Source organism: Acinonyx jubatus, chromosome A2 (genome assembly GCF_027475565.1).
Source record: "Acinonyx jubatus isolate Ajub_Pintada_27869175 chromosome A2, VMU_Ajub_asm_v1.0, whole genome shotgun sequence".
NCBI lineage: Eukaryota > Metazoa > Chordata > Mammalia > Carnivora > Felidae > Acinonyx > Acinonyx jubatus.
In genome coordinates this window covers 151,695,200-151,717,255 of record NC_069383.1, presented here as the reverse complement: position 1 = coordinate 151,717,255, position 22,056 = coordinate 151,695,200, and the positions used below count along the sequence as shown (strand labels likewise).

General features: G+C 50.6%; 1 protein-coding gene across 2 annotated transcripts; it reads right to left on the bottom strand.

Annotated features, from left to right (window-relative positions):
* Positions 1-2,860: 2,860 nt before the first annotated feature.
* TMEM161A (transmembrane protein 161A) lies at positions 2,861-19,536 on the bottom strand. Of its 2 annotated transcripts, none has more exons than XM_053219584.1 (12): positions 19,410-19,536; positions 16,159-16,262; positions 15,390-15,470; positions 14,929-15,026; positions 14,655-14,811; positions 13,509-13,660; positions 4,813-4,873; positions 4,571-4,714; positions 4,355-4,468; positions 4,034-4,207; positions 3,797-3,894; positions 2,861-3,462 (listed from the first exon to the last, which is right to left on the bottom strand). In XM_053219584.1, exons 1-12 carry the CDS (start codon positions 19,410-19,412, stop codon positions 3,209-3,211), a joined length of 1,440 nt encoding a protein of 479 aa, XP_053075559.1. In that variant the 5' UTR covers positions 19,413-19,536; the 3' UTR covers positions 2,861-3,208. The 2 variants fall into 2 exon arrangements, with proteins under 2 accessions (XP_053075559.1, XP_053075560.1); XM_053219585.1 differs by lacking the exon at positions 19,410-19,536 and adding an exon at positions 17,937-19,349.
* Between the last annotated feature and the right edge of the window lie 2,520 nt (positions 19,537-22,056).

Below are 22,056 nucleotides of genomic sequence, written 5' to 3'. Positions count from 1 at the left end.
GGTAGAAAGCCATCCCAGCGTGAAACTGACACTGCAGAAAATGGAGCAGAGATGAACAGAGGGGTTGGCGTATTTGTGACATTGTCTGGGCTGCTGGATCCAGCCTTGCCTGAAGCTCTCAACTGCCTCTCAACTTCCGGCAAGATGAGTCGCGTTATCCTGTTTATTGAAGACAGAGTTGAGCTTCTTGGCACTCTTTGAAGCAAGTCTGTTATGTGCCTCTTTGTGTTCACGCACTAGTGTGGCGGTGGGTTTCCAGGAACAAAATTGCTAGGTAGGGATCAAGGGATATGCTAACTGATGCTGCCAGTGCCCGTTCCTAAGTCCAGCAGTCACGGCTGCCACCAACTGCTTTTGGCTGTAAGCCGCTGCAACCCAGTCTGGGGGCTTCCCCGTAGGAGCATGACTCAACACCCCAGGAGCAGCCCTCGGCCAATGATTGTGGACAGCCCTCCACCACTGGGGTGGGTTCACTCGGGTCAGGTCTAACCGTCCCCCCAGGTCCCCAGCAGGACCAAGCCCGGGTTGCCCACTTAGTCACCTGTTCATTGGCACCCCCCACAGGGCTCCTCCCTCCCCGTTTCATTTCTCCATCCCCAGGGAGTCTCCCTGGGGTGACCTCCCAGGTAAACCATGGGCCCTGAGTCCTCGTGACAGGGTCATCTTTTGGGGAAATCTATCCAGAGATGAACAGAAATGCCAGATACTCCTGCAAGGAGATGGTAGCCATTTATATCACATACCCTCACTGTCTTGAGTTTCCTGTGGCCGCCTTAACGAAGTACCCCAGACCGGGGGGCTTAAAAACCCAAATGTATTCTCTTACAGTTCTGGAGACCAGAAGTCCAAAATCAACGTGTCAGCGGGTTTGATCCCTTCCGAGGTCATGAGGGAAGGATGTGTCCAGGCCTTTTCTTGGCTGCCGGCTGTCTTCCTATCGTCTTCCCTCTGTGCTTTTCTGTGTCTAAATTTCGTTGTAATAGAAAAAAGAAAAAAAAGCAAATTTCCTCTTCTCAGGACCCACCTTCATGGCCTCATTTTAACGTAATCGTCTCTTTAAAGCCCTGGTATCCAAATCCGGCCCCACTCTGAGGTCCTAGAGGGACCAGTGAATTTGGGGAGGATGTCATTCAGCGCCTATCCTCACCAAGGCCAGTCACCAGGCTTGCAGATCCTCATGATTCTGACGGGGGAAGCAGCAGGACATCCAGGGCGTGGGTGGTGACCAGGCGGTGACAGGGGAAGAGACAGCAAGGTCAGGAGGAGGCCTGAGGACTGGACAAGGTGGAGGTCCCAGGGACCCTGACAAGAGTGGTTCCAAGGTGCATCTTGGGTCCTGCTTCCAGTTTGTTTTGTGCCTTTTCTTTCCGCTGTTTTTCTCCTTTGCTCGTTTCTCTGGAGTCATTGAAAAGTTTGACTTGCCATTGGGTTTTCCTTTTTCTTTTTCTCTTAAATCCTCTTTTCTTCAGCCGGTTTAGAAACGACACATTGCGTTTCTTGTAACGTAGGGCTTCTGGGCCGGGGGCATTGCGGACTTCTGGGGTGGGGCCGTCCTGGGCACCTCAGGTTGTTGAGCAGCACCCTTGGCCTCTGCCCACCAGATGCAGTAGGGTCCCTGTCCCCTCTCAATCATGACAGCCAAAAATGTCTCCAGAAAAAAATGCCTCCAGACAGTGACTAGTAACCCTTTGGGGCAGAATCATCCCTCCTGTGAGAAGGCCTGAGGTGTGGTGACTACCACCGACATGGCAGTTAACAAGGTAATACTTCCCCTCCTGAAAACACAGGGTCCTGACCACCCCCTTCTATCTTCCCTATTTTTCTCTGTGGCCCCTCCTTGTTTCTCTCAGTCTTTTTTTTTTTTTTTTTCAATTGTGAAATGTGTCCCCAAAAGAGTCTGTAAGACCGCTGTGGTTTAACGCATGGCAGTGAGAGCCTGTGACCGTCATGGGTTCTTCCTGCCTTGGCTGTCCCATGTGCGCCTCGTGCCGGTCACTCTCTTGCTTTTCTTTAGGTGTTTTCAACTTCCTGTGTGTCCCCAAACCACGTGGTGTTGAGCTCTGAGAGCAGAGAGCACGCAGAGCCCTGGCTGAGCAAGGGAAGGGCCAGGTGGCCAGAGGCACCACCGCCGGGGGTCTGTGCCAGTGGGCTCAGAGCACCGGTTTCGGGGGCTCCCGGGGTGTCGGCCATAGTGCGGGACCAGCAGAACGAGGAGGCCACGCTCCATCATCTCGGAGTCCTGGGCCAGTAGGTGTGGCCCGTTCTGTCCTGGCTGGGACTTCATTCTGGAACTTCCCGGACACGTGCCTAGGGATGGGGCTCTCGTCCCGCAGCACCTGGAACCGTGGGGTCCTGGGGAGTTCCCATTGCCTGGCTCCATCAGCGTCTCCCTCTGCTCGGATGTCTCTTTCCAGAACTCTCTTTCTTTGGAAGATTCTTCTGGGTCAGTCCTCTGATTTCCTTTGTCCCCTCCCTTGTTTTCCATTATCTTTTATCTTTCTGTTCCTCCTGCAAGATCTCTACAACTTCATCCGCCACCTCCATTTCCCTCCCTTCTCTTCCTCTGTATCCACTCCCTGCCGCTTCCGCCCTCTCCTCCCTCTTGCCCACCCCCAGCCCTGACTGCCTTTCTTCCTTCTCCAGCCCCTGTCTTCCTCTTCTCCCCTGACTTGTCGCCTCCAGACCTATTGGAACTGGAAGTTTTACGACACTTGTGTCTCTTCTCCCCACCTTTCCTCCTCTCTTCACTTCCTGCTTCCAGGCCTTTGCTCTGGGTCGCCCTTCGCTCAGCACGGAGGCTCATCCCCAGAAGCCCCCACAGGTACCCAGGTGGCCTGAGCCACAGCAACATGCAGAGAGCCGCCTCCCAAACCACTCCAGTCCTCTTTGTAAAAGCAGTCTGCTCTTTTATTCAGAAGAATGAACCCCCACTTCTGCCTCAAATGGGGGAGGGGGGCGTGCCATCTGGGAACAATGGCCCTGGGATCCTCTGCCAGTGGGCCCAGGGCAACAGTTTTGAGGCAGAAACCCGGGATCCAAGGGGGCCACAGCTCAGGCACTGCGGTGAAGTGGACCCGCACAGCAGGCGCTGCGGGGACTCCCAGGCCCGCCTTGCACCTGAGGACACTGAGGCACACACGGAGGAGGCGGCCGGGAACCGCTAGCTCGGCCCGGACCTCGGGGCCCCAGGAGCGTCTTCTGCGGGCGGCTAGGAGCCCGCCAGGTACCGGTGGAAGTACAGGCCGAAGAGGCTGGAGAGCAGTTGGCAGGCGGCGGTCCACCAGATGAGGAAGGTGAGGACGCCGCGGAGGAAGAGGGGCGTGAGCAGGCTGCCCAGGGCCCCTGCGATCCGGGCCGCCGTCTGCTGGGCCTCATCCTCCTCGGGGCCCACCAGGCGATCGTGGGCTGAGGACGGGGGAGGGGACAGCATGGGAACGGGGCCCAGGCCCCAGGAGTAGCCGCCTGTGAAGGTGAAGGCACAGGCGGGGTTTGACCGCTGGGACCCCCACCCATCGCCACCATCCCAAACTCTGACTCCTGGCCCCTACCCCGACTTCGGGCCCCTCCTCCCCTCTCCGCGTCTCCAGGCCCTCGGGGCTCCACCCCCACCCTACCCCCACCCTACCCCCACGTACCACCAGGTCGGGTCTCCGGCTCCACCTCCTCCACCTAACACCAGCGGCGGCCCTCCCCGCCCCGCCCCGCCCCGCCCACCCGCCCCTGGCCCCGCCCCGGCCCCGCCCGCGCCAGGCTCCGCCCCCGCCCCGGCCCCGGCCCCGTCCAGGCCCCTTCTCACCCAGCGTCTTGAGCAGCAGCGTGCAGTTGAAAGTGAGGATGAGGGGCGTCAGGTACTGCAGGCTCACCACTGTCACGTAGCAGTAGACCCGCACCACCTAGTGGGCAGGTAGCAGTGGCTACGGGGCGGGGGGAGGTGGCAGGGGGCAGCCTTCTGGGCTTCGGGTGACCCTACGCCCCAGGGATCGGGATCCTGCCCTGAGCCCCGTGTTCCCTCCCAACCTCGGGAGGCCGTAACCGCCTCTGGATCTCACGGGCCTCTATGCGGCCGGCCTCCCGCCGCAGCTGCTCCACGCGGGCCTTGGCCAGGCACAGGTAGGCCTGCAGGTGGGGCCGGGTCACGGCCAGCCTCAGCAGGCACAACGCCACCAGCACCCAGAGGCGCAGTGAGTCGAAGGCTGAGTCCGACAGCCTGTGGGGAGGGGAATGAGGGGGTCGGGAGGCCGCCCCTGCCCCGGGATTTTCCCCCAGGACCCAAGGCTCTTCCCTGAGCCTCAGAGACTGGGGTACACAGAGGGGCCCCCAGCTGCCCTCCCTCCCAACCCCACCAGATTCGCACAGGGAGAAGGTCATCTCCCCAGCAGGTGCCTGGTGCAGGAAGTCCCGTGCAATGGGCTTGGTCCAGAGCCCCAGGATGATCAGAGGGGACAGGAAGCTCATCTGCAGAAGGAACCTACGGGGCAAGGGCGCAGAGGAGTGAGTCCTGGGCACCCACCATCCCCCTAGCCCCTCCTTTAGATTCCCAGCCGCCCTCCCATCTGGCACTCCGCATAACTGCAGCATGGGCCGGTCTTCTGACATGGTCAGCGCATCCAGGTGTGTCTGGGCCAGCCGCAGGCCTGGAAAGGTGAGGAAGGCCCCCAGCATGGATCCCACGAATGCCAGCCCCATGCGGATAGCCAGCTTGGCCAGAGGGAGCCTGAGGAGAAGAGGAGGGTCAGGAGGCTCTGAAGCCTGTCAGTACCCCACCTGCAGGTCACAGCCTGCCCTTGCCCCACCTCACTTCCCAGGACTCACGCCCAGTCCCAGCCCTGCATCTTCAGAAGTGGCTCCAAGTTCTGGGTCATACTGGCGAGGCCTAGGGAAGACAAGGAGAGGGCAGTGTCTCATAACCGCTGGAGCCTCAGAGTGTGCTTCTACTCCCCAGATATGCTTCTACTCCCGAGAGAGGAACGAACCAGTGGGAGCCAGGCCCGGTGCCAGGCAAAAGGACTCCTTTGTGCTCTGGATATGGGTGATTTTTTTTTTTTCAACGAATAGGAAGCTGTACCAGGCAGACACCCTTGATTGGACTAGGGGAGATGGGGGTGGGGTAGACTACTGAGTCTGAGCTTCCTGGATTATACCAGGAATCCAGAGGGGCATGAAGGACTCCCATAGGAGAAAACCAAAGTTTTGGAAAGAATCCTCAATGCAGGCCCTTGGATTTTCCACAGAGTAAAAGCAAATAAAAATGAGCTCACAACCAAAATCATCAAACACACCAGGGAATAAATCACGATAAAGGAGAGTCAGCAGAAAGAAAAAAAGAAAAAAGAAAGAAGGAAAGACAAGTTTATACCCTGCAGACTACAGAAATTTTGTAGGTGTTATGTGTGAAACGGTTGAGGAAAATAAAAGTTGGAGTCACAGAAAGGTGACACGAGGCTACCTCAGACGACCAGGTATATTTGCAAAGGAACCAATTAAGCTCACCCAAAGGGAAAATACAATTATTGGAATGATAGGTTGTTAACTGGCACATTCAAATCAGCCAAAGGAGGAATGAATGAATTGGATCCGAAGATCACTCAGATTCCAACTCAGAAAGATTAAAAGGTAGGAAATATGAAGGGAGATTACGAGCATAGAAATTGCAGCATCAGTCAAAAAGGAGGCCGAGAGAGAGAAGTGAAGAGAGAATGGAGGAGGAGAGATCTTGGAAAAGAATGACTGAAAAGTCTGCAGAATGAATGACACACACAAAGTATATCAAACTGGATAAATACAATGAAATCCATACCTAGACACTGTAGTGAAACTGGAATACCAAAAACAAAGAGATCGCAAAGCAGCCAGGGATTTAAGACAGATCACCTATAGAGGAAAGACAATTAGATTGGCAGCCAATGTCGACAGCAATCACAGAAAAAGAACAAATAGAAAATGAAAAGGCAAGATGCCAGAAACAATGTCAAATATGTCAGTAATCATAATAAATGTAAGCAGGTTAAACTTTAAAGTTAAATGACACAGACTGTCAGACTTGATTGAAAATACCCAGCTATATGTTTAAAAAAATTTTTTTTTAATGTTTATTTGTTTTTGAGAGACAGAGTGTGAGTGGGGGAGGGGCAGAGAGAGAGAGAGAAAGACACAGAATCTGAAGCAGGCTCCAGGCTCTGAGCTGTCAGCACAGAGCCCGATGCGGGGGGCTCTAACTCACAAGCCATGAGATCATGACCTGAGCCAAAGTCAGACTCTTAATGGACTGAGCCACCCAGGCGCCCCGCGGCTCTATGTTTTTTAAAGGAGACATACCTCGACATAAGGTTCCTGTAAGGTTGAAAGAAAAGGGATGTTAAAAAGTCATGACAAATACTAATCAAAAGAAAGGTGGTATTGTGTATTTGAGAGTTGCTAAGGGAGTAGATCATCACAAGAACAAAAAAAGTTATAACTGTATGGTGATGAATGTTAACCAGATTAATCGTAGGGATCATTTTGTAATGTATACAAATATTAAATCTTGATGTTGTATACCTGAAACTAACAATGCTATATGTCAATTATATGTCAACTAAAGAAAAGAAAGCTGGAAAGGCTACATTTTTGCCACACAAACTACAGTAAGACAGAATGAATTATTAGAATCAGAATACATCCTAATAAAATGGTTGATTCACCAGGAATATGTAGCAATTCTAAACTTGTAAACACCTTGTCAGTTAGCCACAAAACATATAAAGAAAACACTGATAGGGGCGCCTGGGTGGCTCAGTCGGTTAAGTGGCCGACTTCGGCTCAGGTCATGATCTCGCGGTCTGTGAGTTCTAGCCCCGCATCGGGCTCTATGCTGGCAGCTCGGAGCCTGGAGCCTGCTTCGGATTCTGTGTCTCCCTCTCTCTCTGCCCCTCCCCCATTCACACTCTGTCTCTCTCTGCCTTTAAAAAATGAATAAATGTTGGGGCGCCTGGGTGGCTCAGTCAGTTAAGTGACCGATTTCAGCTCAGGTCATGATCTCGCAGTTTGTGGGTTCGAGCCCCGTGTTGGGTTCTGTGCTGACAGCTCGGAGCCTGGAGCCTGCTTCGGATTCTGTCTCCTTCTCTCTCTGCCCCTCCCCCACTTGTGCTCTCTCTATCAAAAATAAATAAATCTAAAAAAAAATTTTTTTTAAAATGAATAAATGTTTAAAAAATTGTAAAAATGTAAAAAATGTAAAAAAAAATGTAAAAAAAAAAAAACACTGACAGAATAATCTGGAGAAATTGAGGGCTCCACCATCTCCAAGGGAGATTAACCCTTTAATGACTGACCAAAAGTTAGGAAGGAAGGAGATTTGAATTTATTGGGTAGAGTCAGGGAATAAATGTTCTTCAAAAAGTCACTAAAACTGATCATATTCTAAGGCTATGATGCAAGTCTTAACAAATTTTAAAGGATTTACTTCAAGTAGACCATTTTCCGTAAGCATACTGCAATTAAGCTAGAAAAAAATTTTTTAACAACTTAAAGTTCCACATTCAAGGGGCACCTCCTAGCTCAGTCCATGGAGCTTGCAACTCTTGAGTTCCAGGTTGTGAATTTGAGCCCCATGCTGGATGGAGAGATTACTTAAAAAACATAAAATCTTAAAAAAATAAATAAAGTTCCACGTTCGAAGTTTCTTAAAAAGGTTAAAAAAGAAATCACAATGGAAACTTTAAAATACCCAGAACTGCCTGATGATGAAAATTACAAGTCAAAACTCATGGGGTGGACAAAAGTGGGACTTAGTAAAATATTTACAGCCGTATATGTGATAAATGCTAGAAATAGAAGCAGCTAAAAATTAATGACGTAAGTAGCTAACTAAGAAATTGGAAACAAGAGAAAAGCCTACCAGAGGAGTGCTATATAATACAAAAGCCAGAGGTCCTAGCCACACAAAAGGGAAAAGTTGGACAAGATGAAAGAAAACCACAAGAACCCACAATTCACTAAAAATACAATTGTATAGCAAGGTTGTCCCATGGAAAACACTCAGTTTGATCCCTATCTCATAACACAGTAGTGAACGACCAGGAGTTTAAGGGTTTATGTGAAAGGTAAAACTTGAAGTATATACGTATATAGTATTTGGGAGAGGGAGAGCACAGGTGCAAGTGGGAGAGAGGGGCACTGGGAGGGAGAGAGAGAGAGAGAGAGAGAGAGAGAGAGAGAGAGAGAGAGAGAATCTTAAGCAGGCTCCACACTTAGCTCAAAGCCCGACCCAAGGCTCAATCCCACGACGCTGGGATCACGACCTGAGCCGAAATCAAGAGAAGGATGCTCAACTGACTGAGCTATGCAGGCACCCCCAAAACTTGAAATATTGTGTTGGAAAATATAAAAGTCTTTCTGATTGTAGGGAAAGGAAGGGAATTTCTTCAAGACAAAAATCAGCTAAAATAATGAATTGCTTGCTGTCCATCAAAAGACACCAGAGGTGAAGGTTACAGCTGTATTCAATGGCTCAGCCCAAAAAAGTGTGGTGTGTGTGCGTGTGGAGAAAAGATAACGGGACACAGTTCTTCCCCGCCCACACCCACGTTTTAACTTCTTTAAAATTGGGATACATAGGACCATTGACGGCATATAATACTTTAAGTAACTGTTTTTTATCTTCTTTCAGCAGTTCATGAAATAATGGTGTGTCAGATTTGATAGGAGGAAGTATGTGCAACACATGTAACGAAGGTTCAGTTTCCAGAATATATAAAGAAACTCTGAAAACCAACAAGAAAAAAAAAATAAAGATATATAGCCCAAGAAAAGCTTCGTAACATTGGATTTGACAATGATGTCTTGGATATGATACCAAAGGTACACACAACAACAAAAAAAGTAGATAATTTGGACTCATGAGAATTAAACATTTTTGTACATCAAAAGATTTGACTGGGGTGTCTGGGTGCCTCAGTCAGTTAAGCGTCAACTCTTGATTTCGGCTCAGGTCATAATCTCAGAGTTCATGGGTTTGAGCCGTGGGTCGGGCTCCACACTGACGGTGTGGAGCCTGCTTGGGATTCTCTTTCTCCCTCTCTCTCTGCCTTTCCCATGCTCTCTCTCTCTCCCTCTCTCTCAAAATGGATAGATAAACACACACACACACACACACACACACACACACACACACACACACACAATCAATTGAGTGAAAAGGCAACCCACATCACTGGAGAAAATATTTGCAAATCATACATATGATAAGGGATTCATATCCCGAATATAGAATATAGAGAGAGAACTCTGAAAACTGATCACCAAAAAAATAGGTTCAAACAAAAGGCAAAGCGGGGGGCAGGGTGGTGCCTGGCTGGCTCAGTTGGTAGAGAGTACAACTCTTGATCTCAAGCTTGTGAATTCAAGTCTCATGTTGGATGTAGAGATAACTTAAAAATAAACTCTTTGTGGGGTGCCTGGGTGGCTTAGTTGGTTAAGCATCCGACTCGATCTTGGCTCAGGTCATGATCTCACGGTTCGTGAGATTGAGCCCCACAACAGGATTCGCTCTCTCCTTCTCTGCCCCTCCACTGCTCGCACTCTTGCTCTCTCAAAATAAATACAATAAACTTAAAAAAATTAACATAGAATTACCATATAATCCAGCAATCCCACCTCTGGTCTATACCCAAAAGAATAAAAACCAGGGTGGCACACAAACAGACACTAAGATCAATGGAACAGAACAGAGAACCCAGAAATGGACCCACAAATATATGGCCAACTAATCTTTGACAAAGCAGAAAAGAATAGCCAATGGAAAAAGACAGTCTCCTCAGCAAGTGGTGCTGGGAGAATTGGACAGCGACATGCAGAACAATGAACCTGGACCACTTTCTTACACCAGACACAAAAATAAACTCAAAATGGATGAAAGACCTCAATGGAAGACAGGAAGCCATCAAAATCCTCGAGGAGAAAGCAGGCAAAAACCTCTTTGATCTTGGCTGCAGCAACTTCTTACTCAACACATCTCCGGAGGCAAGGGAAACAAAAGCAAAAATGAACTATTGGGACCTCATCAAAATAAAAAGCTTCTGCACAGCGAAGGAAACAATCAGCAAAACTAAAAGGCAACTGACAGACTGGGAGAAGATATTTGCAAACAACATATCAGATAAGGGGTAGTATCCAAAATCCATAAAGAACTGATCAAACTCAACACCCAAAAAACAAATAATCCAGTGAAGAAATGGGCAAAAGACATGAAGAGAACTTCTCCAAAGAAGACATCCAGATGGCCAACCGACACATGAAAAGATGCTCAACATCACTCATCATCAGGGAAAGACAAATCAAAACCACAATGAGATTCCACCTTACCCCTGGCAGAATAGCTAACAACTCAGGCAACAACAGATGTTGGCGAGGATGCGGAGAAAGAGGATCTCTTTTGCACTGCTGGTAGAAATGCAAACTGGTGTGGCCACTCTGGAAAAGAGTATGGAGGATCCTCAAAAAATTAAAAATTGAACTACCCTACAACCCAGCAATGGCACTACTAGGCATTTATCCAAGGGATATGGGTATGCTGTTTCAAAGGGGCACATGCACCCCAGTGTTTATAGCAGCACTATCAACAACAGCCAAAGTATGGAAAGAGCCCAAATGTCCATCGATGGCTGAGTGGATAAAGAAGATGTGGTATATATATACAATGGAGTATTACTTGGCAACCAAAAAGAATGAAATCTTGCCATTTGCAACTATGTGGATGGAACCGGAGGGTATTATGCTAGGCGAAATCAGTCAGTCAGAGAAAGACAAATATCATATGACTTCACTCATATGAGGACTTTAAGACACAGAACAGATGAACACAAGGGAAGGGAAGAAAAAAATAATATAAAAACAGGGAGGGGGACAAAACAGAGGAGACTCTTAAATATGGAGAACAAACAGAGGGTTACAGGAGGGGTTGTGGGAGGGGGGAGGGGCTAAATGGGGAAGGGGCATTAAGGAATCTACTCATGAAATCGTTGTTGCACTATATGCTAACTAACTTGGATGTAAATTTAGAAAAAATAAAAATAATTTTTTAAAAAAGAAGAAAACCCAGGGTTTTGAAGAGATGGTTGTATACCCATGTTCAGAGCAACACTGTTCACAATAGCTAAAACATAAGGCAACATAAATGTCCATCGATACATGAATGGATGAGCAAAATGGGGTATATTCATGCGATGGAATATTATTGAGCCTTAAAAAGGAAGGAGATTTGGACATTGGTTACAACATGGATGAACTTTAAGGACATTACACTGAGTGAAATAAGCCAGCCACTAAAAGACAGATGCTGCACGATTCCCCTCATATAAAGCACCAAGAGTGGTCAGATTCATAGAGACAGAAAGTAGGATGGAAGGAGCCTGGGGCTGGGGCTGGGGGATGGAGAGTCAGTGTTTAATGGGGACAGAGTTTCAGATTCGCAAGGCGAAAAGGCAGGAAATGGATGGTGATGATGTTCGCACAATAATGTGAATGTACTTAATGCCACTGAAGTGTATGCTTAAAAATAGTTAAAAGGGTAACTTTTAGGGGCGCCTGGGTGGCTCAGTCAGTTGGGCGTCTGACTTCGGCTCAGGTCATGATCTCGCAGAGTGTGAGTTCAAGCCCCGCGTTGGGCTCTGTGCTGACAGCCTAGAGCCTGGAGCCTGCTTCAGATTCTGTGCCTCCATCTCTCTCTGCCCCTCCCCGGCTTGCTCTCTCTCTCTCTCTCTCTCTCTCTCCACCCCCCAAAATAAAATTTTTAAAAATGCTAAAAAAAAGAATTTTTTTTAAAGAATATTCCCCATAGCGACTGTGAAAAGCTAAAATCTGGAAACCACCTAAATGTCCATCAACAGGAGAAAGAAAAAGTAAAGTGGTCTCATGAGAGAACATCATTCATCCATGAGAAGAGATGAACTAAAGCCACCCAGACCAACGTGGCCTAGTTTTGTAAACAATACCACCGAAGACAGAAAAGTACCAGCGGGCAGACTGCACACTCAAAACTGTATGATAAATTCTTCAGGGACAGAAGCATGAGTGATGAAACTTTGTTTGTTTGTTTTTTAAGGCAAAGGAATGATAAACATAAAGTTTGAGAGACTGGTTGGGGCTGTGAGTAGGGGAGGAAGGTTGGTGGGATTGGGAAGCAGCACCAGAATCACGCAGGAACGTTGGGAATGTTCTAGTATTCATTTGAGAGGTGAGCTCATTACATTGTTATTTTGCTTTGTAATTTACATATACATGTTCATCGATGTGTGCGTGTTTATATATATAAAACAGTATATAATTTTAAAAATCAAAAAGCAGGGAGAATTGGTGGAGATGAAGCTCAAGGAGCAGGCAGAGAGGTGTGCGGACCATGGTGAGTATTTTGATCTTTATCCAAAGACACTAGACTCTGGTATTAGGCAGAGAGGTGATGTGATCCAAATTCTGTTTTTAAAAGATCGTCCAAAGAGTAAGTCAAAAGAAAAATGAGCAACTAAGAAAAAATATTTGCAGCTACTATCACACACAAAGGCTACTGTCTTTAATATACAAAGAGCTCCTACAAATCAATAAGAGAGCTAACAACCCAGTAGAAAACTGGGCAAAAGAACAGAACTTTTCTGGAAGGAGGATAGAAATGACTCTTCAACATATGAAAAAGTACTCAACCTCGCTTATATTCTCATCCATCAGGTTACCCAAGACAAAAAAAGTCTGAGGAAACACATTGGAGAGAATTTAAGGAAACAGGAACTTCATTCATCTTTTCCTAAATGGTAAGTTGCAACATTATCAAAATTACAAATGCACTTTCTCACACAGGGCCACATGCGTAAGGCTATTCCCATATAACACTGTTTTATAACGCAATGTTGTATAACATTGTTTAATAGTGAGAGACTTAGATGTCTGTAAGTAGCAGACTGGTTAAATAATCGTGGGGCATCCATTAAATGAAATACTATGTGGGTACTACCAAAAAAACCGCACCGTATGTAGCATCAAGGGACAAACTCCAAATTGATGTTTTTAAGGGGAAAAGGCGGCGTAGGAGCCATAAACTCTACCACTTCATGGGAGCAAAGGAAAGTGGCCCCCCAGGTTTCCTCTCCTCTCGGAAGGAGAGGCAGTGTGGGTGATTTTTCCTCGATACGTATCCTCTTGCACTTTATGAATTTCGTGCCATTTACCCATTTCCTTCACCAGATTAAATTCGACTAGGTAGATATTAAATCACAATGGCTGCCAGGGAGAGGACAGATGAGGGGAACAGAAGTGCCCTGTGGAGAAAGACAGTTGCAGGCACCCATCAGAGACAGTGACACAGGATATCCTCTTGCCCCCAAAGCCCCGGGGGGTGCCCAGGGTAGCCAGCATCCGCAGAGACACTCAGGCCCAAGAAGTCCCCTCCTTCACCTGTTCCGTGCCGCTTAAACCCCACCCTCACCAACTTCCGGGAGGGAGTGATGGGCGTGGGGACCCCATGCCCCAAAGACTGCACATACCTGGCTCCAGGCCCAGCTCGAGAGTCTCCTCCCGCACCACCTGCACCAGCATGGCCAGGAGCAGGAAGAGGAAGGCAAAGGTGAGGCACACAGAGCGTTCACCCCCCTCCTCTGCGCTGAAATACAACCGGGTCACTGTCAGGAACATCTTGCTGGGGGCAGGGCTAAGGAAGCCGTGAGCAGCTCTAGTGCCTCCTCCCCCACTCCCAGCCGGTGATCCCCCAGCTCTAGAACCCGAACACCACAGCTGGGGTTTGGAGTCTCGGGGGGGGGGGGGGGCAGGGCAGTGACCGAGGAGGAGAGTAAGTAAGCTGCTGGACTGCTGGACAAGCCCAGGACACAAGGTCCGGTGCTGCTCATGCCCGTGTCAGCTGGGTTGGGGTGTATGGGTGGAAGGCAGGCCTGGGCCTCCAGCTCGGCCTCATCACACTACCTGTGGCCATTTCTGACTAAAATGGCCAGCAAGTCTGTCTCTTTAGGAGGTCTGGCCTCCTGGCTGCATTCACAGCAGGTGAATTTTCCCTTTCCTCTGAGAAGCCATCAGAGACCCAAGGGCTGCATCTCCAATCTGCTCTGAAAGAGACCCATGGGGCTTTCCAGAACCAGTGTGGGCTTCAAGATGGACTTCTCTTCTTCCCTGCCCATTCCACAAGGGCATTTTGTCAGACTTGGGTCCTCGGTGTCACAGGCTTGCCTCTGTTCTCTGGGCACTTTCATTAAAAAACAAAACAACGTAGCAGAGGGGCATCTCTTTTCCTGCCCCTGCGTCTGCTCTGGTGAGTTGCTTTGGCCAAGACAAGGGACAGGGATGGGGGTGGGGGCTCAGGAGGCCTGCGGCACCCCTTCTCCCTCGCTGGTGTTTCTGCTACCCCCAGGAAGCTTGGCTTAGCCTGCCGGAAGGTGGGACCCCTTTGGCGCAGAGATGAGGCGGCCCAGCTGAGCCCAGCCCAGGAGGAGAGCAAAAAAAAAAAATAGTGACTGCTTTATACGACCCAGTCCTGGGAAGTTTTGTGGCAGGGCGGCCCATGACAGACTAATTGGGGGCAGGGGAAAACGGGGGGGGGGGGGGGGGGGGAGGAAAGCTCAAGTCCAGCTCCCACCTGCCTCCCTCCTCCCTGAGCGACTGGGGCGCCTGAGGAAGGATACATGGAGAAGGCAACGGTGAGCAAGCACCAGAACACGGCGATGTTGGTCTCCTTGGCCGGGCCCAGCGCATAGTAGTAGGCCTCTGTGAAGACGTACACGCCACCCGAGTACACCGCGAAGTCCACGAACCACTGGTACTCCAGGAAGAAGCGTAGGACTGCGGGCAGCGCGCAGCTCAGCCCTCCGCCCAGCGCCAGCGCGGGACCCTCCCCTCACCAACCCCGCCAGGGTGTGGACTCAGGTTGGGGAGTTGGGGACTCGGCTGGACTGTTACCAAGGGCATCAACCGCTGTGAGGGGGCAGGTCTCCAGCTGGAAAGGGGCGTCTCGGGGCACAGACAAGGGCTTCTCTTCACTATAGCCATTGGCCCACCTGGGCGGGGGGAGCCATAAAGGGGGAGAATCAAAGCAGGATCCTCTGCTCTCTCCTCCCCAGTCAGCCACGGTGGCCCACCCCACACCATCCCGGGAGGCTGCCCGGTGCCAGGCTCAGAGCACAGGAGGAGCTGGCTTGGGAGTTACCTTCCCCCCAGGCCTCCGTCTCCTACACACCAGGGCGAAGACACCACCCGCCCCCTGCTCACAGGGCTGGTCCAGAGCAAACTTCCAAGAAGCATTAGACACCCAAATGGATGACAGTGATAGCTTCTCAGCCTGGGGTGTCCCCTACTCTCCTCGATGCCCAGAGCTGCACCCGGAAGGAGAGCCGCTCACCTAAGGCTGGGGGCTCACTCACCGCTCCTTCCTGCCTCTGGGCTTAGGCTTTCCCTCCAGGGCCCGAAGCTCTTCCTCAGAAGGGTGCTTGTATCGGAAGAGACTGAGAGCAAAGACCGGAAGTCAGGAAAACTCGGGCACAGAGGGATCAAGGCAGTGAATCCTCAAACCCGGGACTGGAGTCGGGAGGAGAGCTGGACCCAAAATACATGGGGACAGGATGGGCAGGGGCCATGCAAGGTCAGGAGAAGGCCCGGGAGGTGGGCTGGGAGGTTTGCTGGGGGGGAGGGAGTGTAGTGAGAAGCTCTGGGGAAACGGCAGGGTGGCGGGGTGGGGGTGGGGGGGTCCTGGACACCCCTGAAATCTGCTGACAATCTCTTCTGGCAGAGAAGGCATGTGCGTTGTCCGGGAGAAAAAGGTCACAGTTTCCACCCGATCTCAGAAAGTGTCCGAGATCCAAACAGGGACAAAAAGCATTGCAGGAAACAGATCTCCAGCGAGAGCAGTGTGGAAGAGGGGGTTGGACTGCGGCAAGGCAGGAGTGGGGGGAAGCAGCTACTCTTCCACGTGTGGAGATGTGGTCTCATGGGTGTGGACATCTGTCAAAACGGACCCAACTGTGTGCTTCAGACATTTGCAGTTTATTGTACGTCAAGCACAACTCAAGAACGTTGTTTTAAAAAAACCAGAAACACTGCAGGACGTGAGGCGGGTGGGGGGGGCGGGGGCACAGGGGGCGGGGCCCGGTGGGGCTCCTCCCACCACCTGGGCGGGGCAGGGCTGTGGCTCACCTGCCATTGCAGAGCAGCCAGCGTGCGAAGGAGCAGTGCGGTGCCAGCCTATGCATGAGGGTGGCGGTGAGCAGGGTCACCACCAGCTGCACTCCCAGGACCGCCTGGGGGGAGGGGACATGAAGGGCAGTGCCTGCCAGAAGGTCACAAGCTCACTCCCTTAGAACTCAGGCTATTTATAGAGACTGGGGCCAGGTTGGGGAGGGTGCACCCCCCAGACTCCAGCTGCACATTGGAGGGCCTGCAGTGGGCTCAGACTCAACCCTGGGAGCTGAGCTCCTGCTGTGTGTGGATCCCCCCACTCCCTAACACCACCACCTAGCTGGCCTGTAAGGTGGTGGAGAGCACACGCTTGAGTAGAGACTGGGGTCCCCTTCTGGCCTCTGCTGTGGGTTTTTCAGATATTCGTCTCCCTGAGGCCTCGGTTTCCACATCTGGAAATGGGATGCTGCCTATTTTGTTTCATGTGCTGTGAAGACCACCTTCCGGACCTACAGCGAGCCTGGCACAGCCAGGAAAGAGGTTCGTCTCCCACACATCCTAGTTCACCGTGGCAGTTCTGTCCCCGTCTTTCCCACCTTAAATTATCCTGATGATTCCATCGCCCTCTCCTTCTCCCTCCCTTTGTAATCAACCTCTTTGGAAAGCCTATTTCCTGGCCCCTACCAGTTTCAGGACAAAGACTGTACATTTGAGTGGGATGACTTTTTCAATTAGGAATTTCTCATCAAGGTCTACATAACAAACTTTCTAACAATTCATAACACGTTTTCAGCTATTAATTTGTAAAACGTTTTAGAAGAAACGCTTTTGGTAATCAGTCTGATGCTGGGTTTTCCTGCTTGAATGCAGTAAATACCAATTTGGTATCAGTAATTATGTCATTATATAAAATTGTGTGCTCAGGAGAGCTGTCGACTAGTATTATCCTATGATAATTAACAACAAAAGGGAACTAAAGATTACTTTAATATTAAAATTAATATTTTAGATTTTATTATAATATTAAATTTTAATTTTAACATTAAAGTAATTAATATTAAAATTAATTATGAAAATTACCCATTAATCAGGCAAAAACATGCTAACTTTAATAGGAAAAGCTCTAGTGTGATGGGTAACGGGACAGCACAGGAATTCAGAATGACTGCTGAGAAATCCATCATTAAAATAACTAACCGGGTATTTTCTCTATGCCTATAACTTGTTTTTTTATTTTATTTTATTTTTTAATTTGAGAGAGAGAGAGAGGGCAAGCAGGGGAGAAGGGCAGAGGGAGAGGGAGAATTTCAAGCAGGCTCCACGCTTAGTGAAGCCCAGTTGGGGGAGGGTGGGGATTGATCCCATAACCCTGGGATTATGACCTGAGCTGAAATCAAGAGTAGGTTGCTAAACTGACTTAGCCACCCAGGCACCCCTCTAGGCCTGTAACTTGTAAACTGAAACCAGAAACATTTGCTCAGTAATAAGGTCAGGTCTCTAAATCACACTAATCTCCTATTCTCACTGCTCACCCTCCCTAACTAACCCCCAAGTGCCGACTGGCTAGCGGTCACAAAAGACCCTGTGCACGGTCAGGGTCAGGAGGCTCCCTTCCAAGCCCAGTGAGGAGGGCCCGCCCCTCCTCCTAGGATCCTCTTCCGCCCCTCCCTGCGCCCAGAACCTCCCATCCACGCCTCCTCAGACATCAGATCCTGGGGCTCCCCTGCCGACTTTTCTCTTCCCTCTGCGCCCTCTACTTTGGTACTCAATCCCCTGTTAGGCTTTTAACCACGTACCGCTCAGCACGACCCAGCAGAGCAGCACCTCTAGCCTGGACCTCTCTGTGGAGCTCGCAGATCATCTCGGGAGGCCCCAGTACCCGCGCATCACTGCCGCGGACACAGCACTCTGCTCTTCCAGGGGACCCAGGACGTCAGTGAACATCCAACTCCTTTTCGCAGCCCGCAAGGCCTGGCGGGCCCAGCTCAAGACACCCTGCCTCACTGCCTGTAACTGCCTGGTTCTCTCAGCAGCCCTCCCAGCGTCCAACCACTGAGGTCTCAGAGGCCCTCCCAGACCTCCGGGCTTTCCACTGCAGACCCCATCACCCTCTGATACCTCCCAGGGAGGGGACTCATTGTTCTAACTTCGGTTCCAGCACCTAGGACAGGCCGAGCGGAAGGAAGGAGGAGAGAGTAAGAGGGAGGGAAGAAGGAGAAAGGGAAGGGAAAGAGAAGCAGGCATCCCTCCACCTGAGAGGCTCCCGAGGTCGATCCAGGGATGTTTCTCAAGGCCTGCCCCCCAGCAGCCTCCGGTCTTGCGGTTTTGGCTCTGCTGATCTCCAAAGATATCTGGAGCCTCCCATCAGCCTATGTCCCTCTCCTGCTCAAAGCCTTTCCCTGGATCTACAATCCGAGAATACAAGAATCCTACTATCTGCTAACACCAATGAGACTTTCCTCCATCCTGTTCCTGAGAACCCCTCCGCTCACCTCCCACAGCTTCCTGCACCTGGGCCTGCAACCACGTCCACTTTTCACGTTCAGGCGCACCTCCAACCCCCCCTGGTTGGGGATTCTCCCAGGCAGGGTCGGGTCATGTTCCAGGGCCCCTCCTTCTGCCGGTCTGAACACCTAGGTGTTGGGAGTTCCCGCTCTCGCCCCGCATCAGCCTAACCCACAAGTGGCCAGGCTAAATTTTAAGGATAAAGTCAATAGGTTGGACCCAGAGCCACGTGAGACCTGAAGGTTCCAACTGTGCTGTCTCCAACTCTGAGACCCTGCCTCGCCCTGCGGCCACCCAGATACCTTCGACTTGGCGCCTCCTCCCAGGGCTCTCCCTGGCCCTTCCACACACCCCAACACACGCAGCGGCCCCCATGTTTCTGCAGGACCCACGTCGCCAGCGTGGGCTCCAGGAGGACCCCAGACCTCCCTAGCGAGGATCCGTACGTTCTCGGCTCCCCAGTCCCCTTCGCAGGGCTGCGACCCTCCACATGATTCCAGGCCCCTGGAGGGTCCCCGGAGATCTTCCAGAATTCCCGAACGCTGAGGGGCCTCCAGTCCCATAGGCAGAACCCTCAACCCCCACATAGGTCTGGCAGCGAGACTCTGAACCCAGAGAGGGACACAAGGCCCTCAGCGCAACCCAGAGTCCCTCAGAGCTCCCAGTCCCCACAAAGAGATCCCCGTCCTCTCGGTATCTCCCTGGACCCCGTCAGAGGGTCTCCCACCCCTCAGGGCGCCCCATGCAGCGGGCAGCCGGCTCACCATGTCGCCCGCGGGAGCGCGGTCCGCTGACCTGCGGCTCTGAGCACCTCGAGGGAATCCAACCAATCAGGATCCGACTCCGTTCTGACAAACAGCCCGAAAGACCAATCGTCAGGCTTGGAGCTGGAGCAAACCAAGAGGGAAAGGGGGTCGCTCGCGTTGCATGCCGGAAGTTGTAGTTTGAGGACGCTCGGTAAGCTCAGACTCGGTCGAGTCAGGACTGTCTCTGGGACCTTGTGTGGTGGCTGTCCTCTCTGAGATTCAGTCTTCTAGCGTCTGGACCTATCTCTCAGGTCGGAGGCACATACATTAATTTATCCACGCACTGCCTCCCGCTGGAGAGTTCTGAGTGTGGAACTCCCCTGATCTAGAAAAATCGATGGCTCCCAATTGACTAGATTCTCAAGTGTCCAGACTGAATTCGTACACTTCTACCTGACTTCAATCGGCTGCCAACACTATTGTACACACTATGGTACAGCTTGCCACTGGCCATGCTGCTATTTCATACCTCCAGGTCCCTGTAAATTTTATCACTCATCTCGGAATATCTCCTTTCTCAATCTTTTTCATTTGGCAAAGCCTTATTCATTTCTATTAGCCAGGACTCTGATTGTGACACACACACACACACACACACACACACACACACACACACACAAACACTCCAACTCAAATGAGCTCCAGCAAATAATAATAATAATAATAATTAAAAAGGAAAATTTTTTATAACAACAAAAACTCTAAAAGCATAGTCAGATCCAGGCATGGCTGGATCAAGGATCAAAAAAAATGTCAGTTTCAAGAATCTGGTATTTTAGGGGCGCCTGGATGGCTCAGTGGGTTGAGTGTTGGACTCTTGATTTCTGCTCAGGTCATGATCCTAGGGTCATGAGATCAAGCCCATCATCAGGTCCAGTGTCAATTATGGAGCCTGCCTGAGAGTCTCTCTCTCTCTCTCTCTCTCTCTCTCTCTCCCACACACACACACACTCCTCTGCTCACACATGCGCGCTCTCTCTCTCTCTCTCTCTCGAAAAGAATCTGATGCTTTGTGTTTCAAGGCTTGGAGGAAAAAGGCTGATAGTCTGGGAACCTAAGTTTTGCATCTGTGTTTTTATGGATACGTGTGTCTGCCTGACATACATGGGGGTGTGATTAGATGTCTGAGGGTTTTTATGAGTCCCGTGAATGGGACCTGTATAGTTGATTACCTTGTCCCTGGATGTTTTTGTCTTTGTTTATGAGCATGTATGGATGTCTGTTTGGAGGGGATTCACTGTGGCTTCAGTCCTCTGGACACAGAGAGGGGCCTCTTGAGAAAGGATGGGTGACAGTGGTGGTGAGGGTCACAGGACTTCCCTGGACCGACATGGGGGCCATGAGCTGATTTATGAATCCACGAAGGATGCAGGAAAGCTGGGATTTAGGGAGGGTGTGAGGAAAGGGGGAGAGGAGGGAGGGGTATTTCATGCAGGTGCACTGCACACCAGGCTGGGGAGGCGGGGTGGTTTACTCATGCGCCCCCTCTAGTAGGCTGAGGTGACAGGACAATTGTCTCCATTTTATTGATGAAGATACCGAGGCTCTGGGAGGCCCAAATCTCTACGTCACACCTTGTCCTCTCCCCCTGGATCCAGGGCTTATGAGTTTAGGTGTCACAGCGCCCCCTAGGCGGTGAACTACAGGAAACTCCCACACATCCTGGACCTCAGGGGGTCCTCATCTTCCATCCACCATCCTCCACCTCACCCCCAGCAGTCTATTTTTCCCTGAGCAGCTTGAGAGTGCCTCTTAACACTAGAGCCAGATAACGTCCCTCCTCTGTCCTAAACAGGCACTACTGGGGCGCCTCGGTGGCTCAGTCGGTTGAGCGTCCAACTTCGGCTCAGGTCACGGTCTCACGGCTTGTGGGGCTGAACCCCACATCAGACTCTGTGCTGACAGCTCGGAGCCTGGAGCCTGCTTCAGATTCTGTGTATCCCTCTCTCTCTGCCCCTCCCCCACTCACACTCTGTCTCTCTCAAAAATAAACAAAACATTTAAAAATGAAAATGAAACAGACACTCCTCACTCTTTATTCTACGTTGGATGCACATGTGGTCTGTTCTCCATTGGATGTTCCTTGTTCTCTGTTCTCCATTAGGTGAATCCACATTCTCTAGGCCACAATTCCCATGATGCTTTCAACCAGTGACTGAGCTCCTGAGAGATTCAGTGACCCTCTGATGGTGACAGTGGCCCTGACTGACGTCACCAGGGTGTCTTTACAAAGGCTGGCAGAAGACAGTTCCACACAACCCTCCCTGTATCCTCCTGCACAGAGCCAGCACGTGCAGAGCTGGAGTCTGGATGCAAAGGTGTTTCCAGAAGCCGGTAGCCTGCTCACTGACCTCTCATGGCCCAGGTCACCCCAAGCTGTACATGTAAAACCACACATGTGCACACAACATGTGACACAGCCCTTCTGAGTCCCCAGGCTCAGAGCCTGAAAACATGGGGTGGAACCCCTGGAAGCCAAGAGGGATTTTATTTATTTTTTAAAAGTTTATTTTATTTATTTTGAGAGAGAGAGAGAGACCATAGAAGAGGGGCAGAGAGACAGGGACAGAGAGAGAATCTCAAGCAGGCTCCACGCTGTCAGCAC

What these genes read in the sequence shown, in the direction of transcription:
- TMEM161A (XM_053219584.1), bottom strand. An exon ending in CGAGCTGGGCCTGGAGCCAG is followed by an intron (nt 4,874 to 13,508) that starts GTATGTGCAGTC and finishes TGTCTTCCCTAG; the next exon opens with GCCTCGCCAGTATGACCCAG. An exon ending in GAAGACCGGCCCATGCTGCA is followed by an intron (nt 4,469 to 4,570) that starts GTTATGCGGAGT and finishes CTTGCCCCGTAG; the next exon opens with GTTCCTTCTGCAGATGAGCT.